The 13900-nt window shown below is 46.8% G+C and overlaps 2 protein-coding genes across 2 annotated transcripts in view; both read right to left on the bottom strand.

The window, feature by feature from the left end:
• Positions 1-2585: 2585 nt before the first annotated feature.
• On the bottom strand, positions 2586-9735 carry LOC310812927 (leucine-rich repeat-containing protein 58-like). The gene is made up of 4 exons (XM_083681687.1): positions 8992-9735; positions 5299-5427; positions 4651-4928; positions 2586-4361 (listed from the first exon to the last, which is right to left on the bottom strand). The coding sequence occupies exons 1-4, from the start codon at positions 9618-9620 to the stop codon at positions 4168-4170; spliced, it is 1230 nt and encodes a 409-aa protein (XP_083537813.1). The 5' UTR covers positions 9621-9735; the 3' UTR covers positions 2586-4167.
• Positions 9736-10997: 1262 nt separating this feature from the next.
• The window catches only part of LOC310812781 (follistatin-related protein 1-like), a 21673-nt gene continuing 18770 nt past the window's right edge, over positions 10998-13900 (bottom strand). Inside the window, exons 9-11 of the mRNA XM_083681483.1 lie at positions 13648-13758; positions 13310-13404; positions 10998-12130 (exon numbers count right to left, since the gene is read on the bottom strand). Coding sequence (XP_083537609.1) covers positions 12089-12130; positions 13310-13404; positions 13648-13758 — 248 coding nt within the window. The 3' untranslated portion in view covers positions 10998-12088. The remainder of the gene's footprint in view (positions 12131-13309; positions 13405-13647; positions 13759-13900) is intronic.

Here is a 13900-nt window from a genome sequence, read left to right on the forward strand (position 1 = left end):
CATCAGTTACATAATCAAAGTGCCCCATCTTTTAAAAACAGAGGAGAAGAGGAGGCTTGATCTGTGAGGGGAGAGAGAGAAAGAAGGGGTGAGGGAGAGGGAGAGGGGGAGGAATGAGTAGTCTGCAGATAGAGAGGAAGAGAGAGGAAGAGAGGAACCCGTGCAGACAGAGGAGGAGTCAGGGGAGATATCAGACGGTTGGGGAAGAGAAGGGCGTGCACTGAGTTTTGATTAGTCTGATTTGTTCCTCACCATGGTGATCTGACACAGTTACATAACAGTGGACAGTAATCCAACCCCCCCCCCCCCACACACACACACACACACACCCTTGCCCCTCTCTCCTTCTCCTCGTGCCCCCCGCCACACCACTTCACCAGGGGGGCAGCGAGGCGGCACTGAGAAGGCCGATTAGCTGGTTCCCTAATCCCAGGACAAGGTCTGATTGTTGGGGTCTGGAGTGTGTGACTCTTGTGTGCTCCCAGAGTGTGTTGTGTGGATGTGTAGTTCATCATGTGTGTCTGGTAAGTATGTCGGTCAAGGGCACGCGCACACACTGGCCATAGTGTTGAGGGTAGCTGATATGAATGAGTGCCCTGACCGAAGGTGATAAGAGGCTTAGAGTAGTAAAACCCCTCATGTCCAACCACCCTGCTCTTTCATCCACTGATCCCCTGTACTGTGCATTGTATAGAACATTAACAGGGCAGAGAATGGTGCCCTTCTGAAACTCTTAATGCCAAACATCAATCACACCCCCCCCCCCCCCCGACACACACACACACACACACACACACACACACACACACACACACAGTGTAGTGTACTCTTTCTCCCTCTCTCTCTCTCTCTCTCACACACACACACACACACACACACACACACACACACACAGTTAGTGTTTACCTTACTCAGGTGGTTCCGATGGGCTCAGTCCCCCTTCTGCTCTGTTGATATGGAGTTGCCCACTTCCATTCACTGCTGATGGACAAAGAGTGGGTGGGAGAGACCTAAAACGACCAAGTGACGTACTTACTTACTTACTTACTTACATAGCCAAACATTACATACAGCATTCTGAATTCTTAGTTGGAAGTAATGATGAGTAAATCCAGACTCCTGAGCTGTGCTGTGTTGCCTGAGAGTTGACAGTTGACTGACTGCTCTCTCCCTCGCTGTGAGTCCGTTCATTCACTGCTGGGTCAGTTTCATCATGGCCGCACCGGCGTGTGTCTCTGTCTCAAGTTGCTGCTAACAGCTAGCAGCACAAAGCATGCTCCCACCCACACACACACACACACACACACACACACCAGGGGAGGCTGCTGGAGGTAGAAATCCTCATTCCATGCATTACAATGATTTCTACCTCCACCAGCCTCGCACACAACACACACATGAGCACACACACACACACACACACACACACACACACACACACACACTGATGTAATATACAGTAGAGGGCTGTAGAGGGGTTCTTTTGGGACAAGGAACCACCATGACGCTCTCTCTCTCTTTATCTTTATCTTTAGCTTTAGTGTGTGTGTGTGTGTGTGTGTGTGTGTGTGTGTGTGTGTGTGTGTGTGTGTGTCTGTCTGTCTGTCTGAGAGAGAGAGAGAGAGAGAGAGAGAGACAGAGAGAGATAGAGCAATCGATTTGGAAGAGAGAGAGAAGCAATGTAAATAGAGACGGGTGAGAAAATAAAAAAGGCCTGAAAGAACCTCACTCTCAGTGAGACAGACAGGTACAGAGCGCTGAGCTCTCTGAACGGGCGTTTGAAACATGGGCAAACAGACGATACAAAAACAAACAAAACATCTGTCCCTCAAAGCAGTCAAAGAACGGGCCAGTCTGCTCAGGCGAGAGGAAGAAAGAAGCAAAGAAGAGAGAGAGAGAGAGAGAGAGAGAGAGAGAGAAAGACAGAGAATGAGAGAGAGGCAGAGCGGTTTGTGTCACTCGGTCTTGGCGGTGTATGAAGGGATCTGCTGATTGAGAGAGGCAGAATGCACTCCCCCTGGCATCTCTTAGTGCTGGGTTAAAGAAGAGGTCTCTCTGCCATTCAACCACAGTCATGCAATCACGTTCATATGCAAATGAAGCAGACCTGAACACAACCATTCAAACTTCCAATGGCTGAAACAAAACGGTCAGACGCGCTCATGTAAACACACGCGCGCGCGCGCGCTCGCACCAACACACACGCAAGCACACACACACACGCAAGCACACACACGGTTTGGCACAGTTCAAACCGTCAACAGTCTAGCCGTCAAATGTGGAGAAAGATACTGTGGCAATTCATTGTTGTCATTTTTGCTATAAGCAAACAAACAAAGTACACAGCTGACTATACTACACATAGCAAACAATGATGTATTTACTTGTTGGATATGAACTGTGAACTCCGACCTCAGTTCCAAACAGACAAGAGAACATATCAGCTGACTGTTTAAGAGCTTACTGGACACACACAGACACCACTATTACACTGTAGAGGGCAAGTATATAAAAGACATTACACTCATTTCTTAGACATTAAAATCAATCTTTATTAAGGATATTATATACTGTACAGTCTATATGAGTGGGTAAAAGTGCACATATTTAGTACTGACCTAGAGGTCATCTCCTGCATAAGTACTATATTCAGTAAGTCATCTTCAATGAAAGCACTGTATTAGTGTATGTTGGCAGTAGAACGGTGGATTGGTATAAAAGCAGTACATGTTGTTGTTGTTACAAAGGAGATTGCTTCATTTTCACATCATCGTGGTTAAGATCATGAACGCAAAAATCACTTTTTAAGGGGAAAACAAAAGGACTAAAGATAAAAAAAAAATGATGAATTGTCACATTTCAGGGTTCAAATGTCATGTTCCTTTTTTCCCCCGTTTCATTCTTTTTAATTCCTCTCTTCCGGTTCATCAGTAAGGCACTTTACACATACAGGATGAGCACTTCTACCTGGTACTGTAACAATGGAGGAGCATTGGCTTAGTCTAAACATAAAAGGGCTTTTTAGAAAAGGCCGACTCGTGTACCTCCTGTTTACTTTGAACGCACACCTTCTGGGAACATCTGGATCCAGATTTTCTACACTAGATGTTCCCACACCAATCACAAAGAACATCTCACACAAACGTGTTGTAGGGTATATCTATTATTACATAGATCTGTATATGTCTGGACTTAGAAATACAAACATAGAACATACTCTCATTGTATTTTGCCGGATAAGTTTGGTTTTCTCCCTTCACAGTGAATATGTGTGTGAGTGTGAGTGTGAGTGTGAGTGTGAGTGTGAGTGTGTGTGCGTATTGTATGAGTGATTCATACAGACTCTGATCCACTTCCTGTCAAAAAGGAAACAAAAGCTTTCACTGAGCACAGGGGTCACTCACTCACACACACACACACACACTCTCTCTGTTTTCAGTCAAAAAACACAATCTCCCATTGTTCACTTCCTGACTTTCTCTCATTCTCTCAGGAGAGGGGCAATAACAATGTGCTTGAATCAGGAGAATGCTTCAATGGCTCACGCGGTCAAGGCAAATTTCTGGATTGTACTGCCCTCTCATGTTCTCATATGAAACCAACACTTTCCACCCATGGAAAACCAACAGGCATGAATCTGAAAATGCTCAGTCGTTTTACGGCAGTCTGCTCAACGTCCCAGAGCATCGGTGATCTGTCATGTGACATGTGGGGGTGACAGAGGGGACATCCTTCACAGAGGAACCGTTCAGCCCAGTCTCCTGATCAGAGGGGGTGGAGATAGGAGCGGATTGGGAGAAGGGCCGTGTCTTTGATACTTTCTCTGTGTGTGTCATTTGTCCCCTCCAGTTTTAGACAGACAGACAGACAGACAGCTGGGCCAATGGGTTTACAAGGTACATCCCACTACAGGCATTGGACATGGAACCATGATGTCCATGATCGGACAACGGTGGCAGAGAGGTCACTGTGTGTGTGTGTGTGTGTGTGTGTGTGTGTGTGTATGTGTGTGTGTTCGTGCATGTGTGTGTAAGCATTCTGCATCACTCTGGAGACACACACAGAGACAGACCAGGCAGCAAAGAGGGTCAGAGTTCCCCATCGTTCCCAACCACAGAGACACGGGACTGAGTTCGGAGGCTGTTGCTCTGGGTTACGCGACTCCCGCTATCCCAGGAGCACCCTCTGCAGGCGGTCGGCGGGCACGCTGATCTCGTCCTCTGACTCTGCGTCGCTCTGCGGGTTGGAGCTGCAGGGAGAGGTGCATTCCGGGGAGCACAGGTAGTGCATGAGAGGCAGGCGGTACTTCCCGCAGAAGTCCACGAACTTGATGTGGCGCACACACGAGTCAAAGTACACACCTGGAGCGAGAGAGAGAGAGAGAGAGAGAGAGCAGAGGCCAGGGTAAGCACACTGAAGTACAATACACACAATATTACACATGTATTATTATTATTATTATTAGAGAATATAAAGGCAGGCAGGCAGGCACAGAAAAACGCACACACATACATACACACACACACATGTATACTCACACATTCGACAGACAGACAGACAGACAGACAGACAGACAGACAGACAGACAGACACGTGTATACACACACACACACACCCCACCCAATAACCTAAGAGAGGGCAGTGGCCTACCAGCACACTTGGGGTTGGGGCACTTGCTGGCCAGGTTCAGGTAGTGCAGCAGGTGGGAGGGCAGGTCGCAGGGCAGGTAGGGGACGTTGCGGCTCTTGATGGTGCGGCCGGCCAGCTCCAGCAGTGACGGGGGGTCAAAGCTCATCTCCTTGACGAAGCGCACCACCAGCGGGTTGCCGCGGAGACTGAGCTCCTGCAGGCGCACGAGGCCGAGCACCTCACGGGGCAGGTAGGTGAGCAGGTTGTTATGGAGACTGAGGGAGCGCAGAGAGTGGAGCCTGACGAGAGGGAGAGGTGGAGACGGGGGAGACGGGGGAGACGTGTTATGGTTCTATAGTGTATTTATTACAGACTGATACCTCGACTGTGGTTGGGTTACGGTTCGGTTGTGGTTAGCTGGTGAGTTCGGGGGTTAGGTTATGGATTTTGCTTCGTGTTTTGGTTACCTGGTAAGCTGAGGAGAAACACCCTGGGACGCGGTTCAGCTTAGCTTATAGTAGTGTGGTTGTGTTATGGTTTCCTGGTGGCCTGGGATGCAGTTGAGTTAGGTTATAGTAGTGTGGTTGTGTTATGATTACCTAGGGAGGTGCACTCTGGATGTGGTTGAGTTAGGGTTAGGTTATAGTAGTGTGGTTGTGTTGTGGTTACCTGGTGAGCTGTGGAGGAACACTCTGGATGCGGTTGTCACACAGGACCAGGTAGCTGAGGTAGGGGAGGTTGGCCAGCTCAGGAGGAATGGAGGTGATGAGGTTACCACCCAAATACAGCAGCTCCAGACTGAGAGAGAGGGAGAGAGAGAGAGAGAGAGAGAGAGTGTGTTTACATGCAGCAAGACACGTTACATTACATTACAGTAGAGTAGCACAAAGCAGTCGAAACCGGATTGTTGTGATACACTATCTCAGATACTGCCCTCTTTCAAGGCCACTTGCCTCACTGGGACCCTCAGTGTGGACTTAGATGCTGTCTGTGAATTACCTAACTGGGTGAAAGGTCTCATACACAGAGCCCGCCGTGCCCATGGCGACAGATTCTAACAGGTGTGTGTAGACTACTGTAAGGAATGGACCCAGGCTGCCAGGACAACTGTTTCAAAGAAGAAACCAGAGAAACACTCACTATACACATACCACAGAGAGTTGCTGGGAGCTCTCTCTATCTTTAGCTTTAGTGTGTGTGTGTGTGTGTGTGTGTGTGTGTGTGTGTGTGTGCGTGTGTGTGTGTGTGTGCGTGCGTGCGTGCATGCGTGCGTGCGTGCACGTGTGGTAGCGGTAGTGGTGGGTCCTCTTCCAGGAAGATGTGCATGTCGTGCAGTTCTGCATAGTTTCCCAAAAATAAATGGAGCAACACTTCACTGGAAAAATACATGACTAACTGTGCACGTCACCTGAGACAAACCACTGACAATAACATGCATCAACAAGAGAATGTTATTGTTAAATGTGTGTGTGTGTGTGTGTCTCCCTAGTGTGTGTGCACTGTCCCAGACACCTTCCAAACTGTGTAGTGTACAAGACACTGTAAGCATCCAGCCCTGAACAGCAGAGACACACTGAGGAGGGAAGGAGAAGGTGCCATACAAACCCTAACCCTAACCCTATGACAGAGAGAACGAAAAGAATGAAAAGAAAGACGGAGGAAACACAGTGGGGGGGATACGGAGAGATGGGAACAGAGGGAGCACCAGGGATAGAGAGATAGAGGGAGTGAAAGGGGGGATGGCCTGACAGTGAAAGTGAGCAGTCAGCCTGTCTGCCCAGCAGTAGAACTGATGACACAGCGACAGGGAGAGAGAGGAGAGGCCATTATGTGTCTTTGGTGCCTGAGCAGCAGCAGCCCCCCCCCCCCCCCCACCCCCCACCCCTTGGTGTCTGTGGGTCTAAAGGAACCATTCAGGGGGGCATATCAATCCCCTCTGTCTGGAGGGATACCACAGGCACACACACACACACACACACACACACACACACACACACACACACACACACAGACACAGACACAGACACAGACACAGACACAGACACAGACACACACACACACACACACACACACACACACAGACACAGACACAGACACAGACACAGACACAGAGACAGACAGACACAGACAGACACAGACACAGACACACACACACACACACACACACACCCTCATCGTGAGAACAGCTTGTATTCTACACTGGCATGGAGTCAGGGCACCTTCCCCCTGGAACTGGTACCTCACCACCTGACAATGAGGGCCTTGCCACATCACTAGAGTAACTAACTGTCCCTACCTGCCACAGCAAGACGTAGGTGTTGTCACTGAAGCCTAGTGGTGACCATTACTCATGCATAGAGTATACACAGGCACAGCCTGCTTGCTCCTATTACCTAGTAATACATTTTTTATGTTATTATTTATGTATTTACCACATGTGTTATTCTCTGAAAGGGAATATGAAAGTGTTGCCAAATATAGTATCAGATTTCCTCTTGACCTCTTTCCTTGTTTTGTTACTAAGAAAAAGCTGCAATAAAACCAGTGAATAGTGAGCCAACGGGATTAGAGTTGGTTAGCTATTCCTGCTGAAAAACACACACACACACAGACACAGACACAGACACACACAGACACAGGCACACACACACACACACACACACACACACACACACACACTTATCTTTGGTTATCGGCCCTCTGCTAACTAATAAATGGGCTACTGTGTAACTGTTTGTTTTAACCCATGACCCGTTCCACTGATCTACATGACTGTCATTGATGTTTATTTTATGACGTTGACTCTTTATCTATCTAACTTCCCATCACTGATATCTGAAACATGTCATTTCAATCAAACAACATCAAACTAGAAGTTCTACTTGATTCAGATCAAACCCAGGACTAAAGCACAGTAAAAGAGACCCTCTTTTCACAAACTCTTCACTAGAGCAAAGGTTCACATATGGTTCCTGTGATGATTGATGATAGGAAAGAAGGGGAGAGGGAGAGCTGAGTCGTGTGAGAGAGACAGAGAAAGAGAGAGAGAGAGAGAGAAGCAGGGGAGAGAGGGTAAGTGGAGAGAGGGAGAGAAAAGGAGAGGGAGAGACCGAGAGAGAGGGTGGAGAGAGAGGGAGAGAGAGAGAGAGTGAGAGAAGGACAGGAGAGAGGGTAAGTGGAGAGAGAGTGAGAGAGTAGGGGGGCCAGAGAGAGGCAGCTAGGTTGAAAGGCTCTGTGTCCGAGGGTGAGCATACGTACTGTTATTGTACTACTGTATGCCCTCCACAAGAAAAGAACACCTTTCAAACATAAAATGGTCTTTCAAGAACACCTTTCAAACATAAAATGGCCTTTCAAGAACACCTTTCAAATAAAAAACATCCAATAAAAACTGAATGAACCCTCTGGATTCTCAGTCTCCCTTTCCTTCCCTGTGGGAAACTGAAGTGGGCCCTCTGTGTACTTCTAACCCCCTCCCATTCTATACCCCACTAATTAGAACTTGGAACACACCAAAAAAAAAATTGGCGAGGGAGGATGGAAAAAGTTTGAGTTGATATTTAGTGTCTCCTGGTGGGACACTGTGACCTGTTCCTGGCTGACATGGCATGATAAGGAGAACTACTTCAAAGATGACCTCCCCTTCAACAAAACTACACTCTACAACTACAATCTTGGCATGAGTGTGTGTGTGTGTGTGTGTGTGTGTGTGTGTGTGTGTGTGTGTGTGTGTGTGTGTGTGTGTGTGTGTGTGTGTGTGTGTGTGTGTGTGTGAGCATGTGGTAGATGAGGCAATCATCCTAATGGATGTTTATGGGTTGATTCAGCAGTGAGCAGCAGTCTCCCCCTCCCCTCACCCTCTCTCTCTCGCCAAGAAAAAAAGACAGTCTGTCTCTAATTTAAAAAAAATGATAACTCTCTCAACAACACCTGGCGCAGGGTCACATGACGTGATGGGTTTTTTTGCAATAAGTTTTCATACAGCAACACTACTGCTGAGGATATGTTGCAAACTGAAGCGTATACTGACAATACAATGAAGGCATTATATGCGGCCATGGCATGGCGTTTCCTAGTGACACAACCCTGCGCTGATGGCACTAGTCCAGTCGTCACATCCCACCCCCGTGTATTGGCAGCTAAGCGGGCCTGTACCCACTGAACTCGCAATCCGCAGCATTGACAGCGACACTGACCTTGGTCAGCTGGCTATTGTAATTCTTTCAGATCGTTTTCACAGTGTTGCAACCATTGATGTACATTGAAACATTGTAGTCTACAGGCATGGACGGTGTTACATTCTCATAACGCTAAACTGTCACTAGGTCGGAGTGGTTGCGGATCTGATCTTATCAGACATACCTGGTTAAATTCTCTATCTCTCCGGGTATACTTTTGAGTCTGTTTCCCCCGAGAGAGAGCGATTGTAGCCGCTGCAACTCCATGAACTGAGCTGGCATCTCCTCAAATCGGTTCCCACTAAAGTTCAACACCTCCAATGGCATGGACCCGAACTCCTTGGGAATTGAGAATTCGTCCAGTCGGTTATTCTTGGCTATAAGTGTCCTTAGCTTGGTCAGCCGCGTTAGGTCTTCACAGATGACAGATAGTCCGTTGTTGCTGATGTCGAGGAACTCGAGATTGGAGAAGAGGCAGACCGAATCGGACAGCGAGGCCAGTCGGTTGAAACTCAGATACAGCTGTTTGGTATCCCTCTTCCGCTCGTCGCTGACATTGACCAGGCTCAAATTGTTCAGATTCAAGCGCGACAAGTCCAAAACACCCTCTCCGTGTCCGGCCCCTTCATACACCTCCATTTTCGCAGTTGGGTGGTGTACTTCAATATTTAGAACAAAAAGCGGTGGTCGAAATGTATCTGTAAATGGCTCCCCGAAGGAAGGAGTCCGTCGGCCCCTGGGTTTTGCCGTCTGGTTCAAATCAACATTCCTCGCAAAGACGAACCGTGGGGAGCGGTGATGTCTCCAACGCATCTATTCCCTGAACATGTACTGCAACCGCATCTCATTAAAAAATCTGGGTCAGAAACTTACATTCGGCTAAATTATGTTGTGTATAATGTGCGCTCTGTAATGTGCCAGAACATGGCTGGCACAATTGACAGAACGACTGTTGAACGGTGAACTATTTGTGGTACATGTTGCGGGGTTGGTCGACCAGAGTAACTCCGCCCTAACTGTATTTAACCCGTTCATTGGGCGATACATTGTCTCCCCCAGTCTGATCAATATTAAACCAACAAAGTGTCTAAACAAACGTCTATTGTTGCGCATTTGTTCAAACTCATGCATGTATACACGATTTTTCCGTTTTAGTTGCATGCATGCGTCGTCAAAAGAAAGCTGAATGTGCTGTTGGCTGCGTGAACCTCGTGGACACTGCCCTTTCTCCCATGGCTATTATGCAACCATGCTCTAGTGTTGCGTTATGCAAGACCCTCAGTATGTGAGTGGAATCAGAAAGAGACATGAATCAGAAAGATATGTAAAAGTGACCATAGCATTTACCCATCGGCCACAGGCCGTTATTACACCCCCAACACATGTGCTCTATGTGTGATCTATAAAGTTATCCTTGACAACATAGATTAGAATAGAACTTTCCACAAGTTAACAAATATGGACCATCATTATTCAAAAGGTTCTAGGGCCTGCCGCATTCATTCTCTTCACCCTGAGTCACAGGTGATAGAGTGATACAGTATGTATTTGTGTAAGTGCCTGCCAAAGCTGTGTATCTTAAATGTGTGATTTGGATTTTTCTTTATTTTTTGTTAGGGACTCTCTCTCCCGCACGCACACACAGACACAGACACACACACAGACACACACAGACACACAGACACACACACACACACACACACACACACACACACACACACACACACACACACACACTCACACACACACATACACACATACACACACACACACACACACACACACATAACTGAGACATCTGGTAGATTGTATGGTTTTTTTATTGGCATACATACTCCTTAAAGACTGTACTCCTTTTTGTTAGAAAAAAGGCCTAGTTTGAACCTAGTTATGCAACATCTGCACAAACATTTAACAAGGATAAAACTCAGCACTCAATTTCTACTAACATTCTGCTAACTATGAATACTGTAGTTTTGCCATTTCCAATTGTGGTTTAATGCGAGCAGGACAAGTTGGAAACCTTTAGGTCTGCAGGCCTATGTTTGGGTTTTAAGGCACTGATAACAACAAATAATTCTCAAGTGGGACTTTGACAAATAAAATGTAACAAAACAAAACAAATCTACACTCAACACCACACACAAATAGCATACACACTCTCCAAAACCCACCCACCCACCCCCCACGCATGCACGCCAACACCCACACCCACACCTGCACACACACACACACACACACACACACACACACACACGGTTAGAAATGCATCTAAGCTACTTTAGCTGACAGCGAGGCTAATCCTTCTGTTAGAGTGATCTTTGAAAGTACAGGTATAGTGTTGTTGCTGGGTCCAGAGTAATGCTTTACCCGGAGGTTTCGTACACAAACATCTTCATGGACAGGCTTTGGTTTCAGTTCTCTCTATCCTGTAGTCAGCTCAGGTCTGTTCTCGCTGCAGGTTGCTTCCATTCTACATTCTATCTTGGTCTTACGTCCTCTTGGTTTCCTTTCTCTAGAAACAACACCAGAGAGAGCTGACTAAACAGCACGAGAGCCATGGCAATCACAAGTGAATAACATACTGTACATACTATATAAGCATTTGTCAAAAAAAAAATATGGCAGCATACACTGTTTAAAACCTAACTTGGGGCAGTTACCTAAAGTCTGAAACTAGGCTCGTCACGGAGGGAGAAGTGCATTGGTCAAGTAGTATCACGGCAGTTCTGTGAGCCAATGAGCTTAAAGTCAAGTGTATGACATCACGCCCCCTAATCTAAACAGCATTTGCACATTAACATTGTTTTGCTTTACTTCACTCCAAAGTACAACGACAAGGAGAGTGTCTCCAAGGTTACCTTCTCTCTACCACCACTAACCTGTCATCATTCTAAACAGTTACTACTTTATTTTATTTGTAACATAAGCCATACAAATACTGTATCTATATTGTATACATACCTTTAAAGGCAAACATTGAAAAAATGAACAGTAAAAAAAAACTAAAACAAAGTGGCCCCATTCCTAGTGCAGGGGTGCAGTAATACTATCAAACAGAAAGACAGTAATGAACACAAGGAAACCCTAAAATGATACACTTGACAGCCCCATATCTATCGAACATCAACAAAAAGACACATCATTTAAAAAAAGGCTATAATTATTAACATATGAGCAAAACATAAATGTGTAAATTCAGCAACAGCACAGGGCCTCAAGGTACATCAAGTATGGAGAAAGAGTGGTGTTCGTCTCTCTTTCCTTCCTTCTCTCCTTCTTTAGGCCTCCTTTGTGCTTGCCTTCATCTTCTCAACTGTTTCCTGTGTTTGAGAGAGAGGAGAGAGAGAGAAAGACAGAGACAGAGAGAGAGAGAGAAAGACAGAGACAGAGAGAGAGAGAGAGAGACAGAGACAGAGACAGAGAGAGTTTATGAGAGAGAGAGAGAGAGGAGGAGGAGTGGGGGGGTTGAGAAGAGAGAGTAAGACAGTTATGGGACTGCTGTTACGTAGCCAATGCAAGATATCAACAAACAGTCAGTCCATATCACACCACTCCACCCTGAGCCAACCAGGGATGAGCAGTCTGGGTTCCTCTTAAAGACACCTGCTCTTATCACCTTCAGGGCTCCCCATTGGACCTCTGTCACCATATGCTGCCATTTAGTAGAATCAATGTATGATGTGACAAAAACGTGTCATTGAATAAAACAGCAATTGTTCTCACGGGGGGGGCCCATATGTTTGTTGTTGTTGTTGTTTATAGTGGGATATAAACACGTCTGCTGTTGTTTATAGTGGCATATAAACCAGGCTGTTGGAGAGCTGAGGACATGTTGACCTCGCTGACTCTGCTGTGGCTGACGGCCAGAACTGTTCCCTGTGTGAGTCGAACTACAGCTACACACACGCATGCCAAACGCATAAACACACGTGCACTCCAAACGCACTCACGCACACGTGCACACACACACACACACACACACACACACACACACACACACACACACACACACACACACACATAAACACTGAATCACGCGGTTTGCACAAGGATAGCCATCAATGAGCTCCTTTTTACTCAGGAGAATTGCTTTATTGGCAAAGCTGAGTGTCTGGACTCAGACTTGAACTGCCCTGTTTTGAAACATTCTAGTATGTCCCTGTCTGTCTGAAGAAATTCTACAACTACCCCTCCTGTCTACACAGATTGTAGAACATTCTGGTCTGTCTGGAGAGATTCTAGAACTGTTCTGTCTGTCTAGAGAGATTCTAGAACATTCTTGTCTGTCTAGACAGATTCTAAAATTGTCCTGTCAAGAACTGCTGGAATCTGTCCAACAATTCTAGAATTGGCTCTTCTCTCAAACTAGATTCTTGTCTGTCTGGAGAGTCTCTCCCATATACATAGGATGTATATGAACAAAGTAACATAGAATGTAAGAGAATGATATTTCTATGGTCTCTCCATTGGCCTTGACCTTTGACCTTTGACAGACTGACCTGGTGCTTGTTGAGCTCTGCCACACGGAGACTCCACTCCTCCTCCGTCATCTCCTGCCCCGCCTCCGCTGTCTCCTCGACAACAGCAGCCTTGTCTGAGAGAGAGAGAGAGAGAGAGAGAGAGGGAGGGAGGGAGGGAGAGAGAGAGAGAGAGAAGACGGAGAGACATAGAGGGAGGGATAAAAGGGACAAAAATGAAGGGCGATTAACACCGATTAGTGAGATGGGGTGCATGAAAATGTGAGTTGTATGCATTCATTTCAAGGATTAGTCCCATTCTGAGTGTCTGTAGGTCTGTGGTGTAGCTAGTCAGTGACTGTGTCAGTGGTGTCTCTTACCAGTGCAGGTCATGGCGGTGCAGACCCAGTTGCCACAGGCACACACACAGCGGTTACACTCCACCTGGGTCTCTGCTCCATCCTCATAGGTGTCATCCTCCAGGGCACACTCTGGAGGGCACACACACACACAGACGCACGTACGCATGCACGCACACACACACACAGATGCACGCATGTGCGCACACACACGTACACACACACACACACACACACACACACACACACACACACATCATGTTGGGAGAGCAGG

The sequence above is a fragment of the Argentina silus genome (genome assembly GCF_951799395.1).
Source record: "Argentina silus genome assembly, chromosome: 12".
NCBI classification, from domain to species: domain Eukaryota; kingdom Metazoa; phylum Chordata; class Actinopteri; order Argentiniformes; family Argentinidae; genus Argentina; species Argentina silus.

What these genes read in the sequence shown, in the direction of transcription:
- LOC310812927 (XM_083681687.1), bottom strand. Translation starts at nt 9,620, where the DNA reads ATGCGTTGGAGACATCACCGCTCCCCACGGTTCGTCTTTGCGAGGAAT. An exon ending in GAGATAGAGAATTTAACCAG is followed by an intron (nt 5,428 to 8,991) that starts GTATGTCTGATA and finishes CCTCTCTCTCAG; the next exon opens with TCTGGAGCTGCTGTATTTGG. An exon ending in CCCCAACCCCAAGTGTGCTG is followed by an intron (nt 4,362 to 4,650) that starts GTAGGCCACTGC and finishes CTCTCGCTCCAG; the next exon opens with GTGTGTACTTTGACTCGTGT.